At 33.0% G+C, this 3495-nt stretch overlaps 1 protein-coding gene across 4 annotated transcripts in view; it reads left to right on the top strand.

Annotated features, from left to right (window-relative positions):
• The window catches only part of LOC117167067 (Kv channel-interacting protein 2-like), a 142312-nt gene extending 138848 nt beyond the window's left edge, over nt 1-3464 (top strand). For all 4 annotated transcript variants that reach the window (XR_004466351.1, XM_033351666.1, XM_033351664.1 and 1 more), the window contains exon 6: nt 2548-3464. Coding sequence is in view for 2 of the 4 variants with exons in the window: in XM_033351666.1 (XP_033207557.1) it covers nt 2548-2557 (10 nt within the window). In the remaining 2 variants the exon portion in view is untranslated. The remainder of the gene's footprint in view (nt 1-2547) is intronic.
• Nucleotides 3465-3495: the final 31 nt, after the last annotated feature.

The raw sequence follows: 3495 nt of genomic DNA, 5'->3' as shown, positions 1-3495 counted from the left end.
TCAGCCCTGAAGATGTGAACTGCAATGTTCACGAAACGTCGGCAAACAATTCGTAGTAGTTTTTTACACGAGTGAAACCCGAAATATCTCTTTTTATCAATACTAAAATAGTTTTCACTTTTATTCTGAAATCTGAAAATGTTAATTTTTCTCCATTCAACGCTTTATTATCGGGGATATCCGAATCCTTTGTTGTGTGCTGGATACGATTTAGTTGAAATATTTTTGTTTACATCCTTTATCATTAAACTTCGTACTTTAACTCTGGTTGATTTTTTCTGGTTAAAATTGTTCTGGGTGATATTTCTGGTAACAGTGTCACGATCTTTTGTCGATTTCCAGAAATCTATCTTTTATCTCATGTAATTTTGCTTGATGTGTCAATTGACGCTTTGGCGTAAACGTCCAATTCTCAAATAATCGCGATTTGTTAATTGTATTTTCAGTCATACAAGTATAAATAACTATAGTAAACCATCAATTTAGTTGTGTTACAAGAAGAAATTGCACGTTTTCTATCTAAACATCAGTGTTACAGGAATATTTCCAAACCACGCATAGCTTTTTTGGGTGTCTTTGAAAAATATTCACTAAAATATTAAGATTGTGAAAATAAATAAAGTGAATGTTCGAGAATTTGGATATTGACCAAGTGATCTACATGTATATCATGTAAAATCACGATCAAAATAGTCTTAACGAATAGTTTCAGAAACAGAGCGCGTCAACAATACGCTACTTTTGCTTCGCCTGCTGGAAGTAAAAAGATTCAAAGAGATAGAAACATATGGATAGAAAAAGATAGAGATATTTAATCCTTCCCAAATGCACACTTTGCATCCCACAAAATCTATCTTTTTCTTTCCACGCCTTATCCGTCGCGTCTACTTAAATCTATCTCTTTGTATCCATGACTCTATCCCTTACAGTCACAACTGTTTATATTTTTCTATCCATGGTATTCACAACTTCTATCTTTCTCTATCACTGACTCTATCCCTTGTGGTTACATTGCTATCTTTTTCTATCTTTGTTGTACACAAATGCCTATCTTTATCTAACCCAGACTACCCACTATCAATGATATATCATTTCAATTTCTATCCATTTGAATCCATTCAAAAATTTATTCTTATGCGTTTCGAAAATAATAATATATTTTGAATTCCAAACTTCCACAAAATAGTATTAAACTAGCAAGGTTTTATATTAACAACAATATTCTCTGCCTTTACGACTTTCTAGTCGAAGTTCGAACTCTGCAAAGTTGTCTACTGACCCTCCAGTTATAAAGAGTACAAATGATTTCACTTGTGTTTGACTTTAACAGTCAGCCACCTACTGGGAACCTGCCGGAACTAATTCAGGGATGTACGTCAACTAGCGCGAGCCTTGCTGAAGATAGAAGTAGATAAGCGGAGGATTTTTTTGGGTAGAACGACTAGGATTTATGCAGATAGGGCTATCTCATATTTAAAAGAAGATTGAAATGGATTCACTTGGATACAAAGACTGGGTTTCAAGAAGATAGGGCTATCTTATATTTAAAAAAGAAGATAAAATGGATTCACTTGGATAGGAAAATATATATTAAAAAGAAAGACGAAATTTGGTATTATCCAACGGATAGAAAAGGATAAAGGTAGATAAGCTGTGGATTTATTTTGATAGAAGGACTGAGATTCACGAAGATAGGGCTATCTTATATTACTAAAAAGATAGAAATGTATTCACTTGGATAGGAAAATACGGATTAAAAAAGATAGAAGAAATTTGTTCTTGTCCAATGGATAGAAAAGGATAGATGTGGATAATTGGAGGATTCATTTAGATAGAAAGACTGGGCTTCACTAAGATAGGGCTCTCTTATATTTCAGAAACGATAGAAATTGATTCACTTGGATAGGAAAATAGGATTTAAAAAAGTTAGATGAAATCTTAGTTTGCCTAACAGATTGAAAAGAATAGAGGTGGATAAGTTGTGGATTAATTTAGATAGAACGACTGAGATTCAGGAAGATAAGGCTATGTTAAATTTTAGACAAAGATTGAATGAGATAAGAAGCTAGGGATTGAAAAAGAAAGACAATATTTTGGATTGCCTAATGGATATAAAAAGATAGGCGTGGATAAGTGAATGGTTCATTTGGAAAGAAACACTAAAATAGGGATTAGGAATGGAAAGAAAAGGATACATGTGGATGAGCGTCGGAGAGGCACGGATAGGAAGATTTTGATTCAAAAGAATAAAGGTGATTGCAGATGGGAAGAAAGATTGAAAATATTCGAAGGAAGGATGGATACATCGGTTCTTTACATTTCAATCTAAAAGATAGAAAATGATTCCAACGGATAGAGACTCTATCCATTTACTTCCAAAATCAAGTGTTGGAACTATAGCCATTTATTCTTACATATATTCACCTATAGATTATAGGGAGGCGACCTTATAGCGAAACGGAACATGGTTGTTGCACTTTGTTGTTGGAAACTTTTCTTGAATTATTTTCTTTGGGAAAATGTAACATGTAGTCCTTTTAATTTCAGAGGAGGTTAGGAAAACTCCGTGAAGGTGGAAGAGTATCAAAATTCAATAGTCAAAAATCGACATCTACCAGAATATCTGAATAAGTTGGCCAGCAAATCTGGTTATATTGACCAGAACGTGTTATTCTTAAGCTACTAGAAAACTGTCTAGTAAATATTTCTGGTTAACCTTACCAGAAATTCTGGTTACATTTCCCGAATTTCTAGTAACATTAACCAGAAAATTCTCAACCAGAAACTTCTGATACTTTTAACCCGAATTTATAGTAAGGGCATATTTAACACTCTATTCTAGTTGAATTAACCAGAATTGTGGTTGATTCAAACAGATTTTTTTTTTAGTGTGATAAAGTGAGGTCGGTAATATAGTTATTTGGTTGTATCACATTCCCTTAAGAAAAAAATCCTTTCTTGTACTACCCTAATGTAGGCTATGGCTATATATGTTCCATTTTTCAAAGAAATCTCTCGTTAAAAGAATGTCTTTCTTCGCTTCAATGATAAACATTCAAAAGCCTTTTAGCACTGTTTTGAAGATAAGAGTAATAAAATTATATTCATTGTCATTATGTATGTATATCTTCACTTAGGATAATTTAAAATATATTTCAAGTCTCCTGCATGATAACACACATACATATAAATGATTTGACATTAAGTGTATATGTATTAAAACTTTATGAGATTCTAATTCACTATTTTAACGTATACTCTAATAGCACCGAACGTTCCAGGCACGTGCGTGGAACGTCCGTAGGCAATTTGGGAACGTTCCAGCCACGTCCTCAGAACATTACCATTTCTGGCCCTTTGGAACATTCCAGAAGCACCCCACTGGGACGTTAAAAAATGCAATAATGACTTACCGTGATTATTATTATTATTATTTACAACAACTATCTCTTTTACCATAAAAGTTAGGTAAAAATGGATACATCAGTTTATAAT

Source organism: Belonocnema kinseyi, chromosome 2 (assembly GCF_010883055.1).
Source record: "Belonocnema kinseyi isolate 2016_QV_RU_SX_M_011 chromosome 2, B_treatae_v1, whole genome shotgun sequence".
Classification (NCBI taxonomy): domain Eukaryota; kingdom Metazoa; phylum Arthropoda; class Insecta; order Hymenoptera; family Cynipidae; genus Belonocnema; species Belonocnema kinseyi.
Note: the sequence above shows the minus strand (reverse complement) of the source record. Positions and strands in the feature narration are given on the sequence as shown.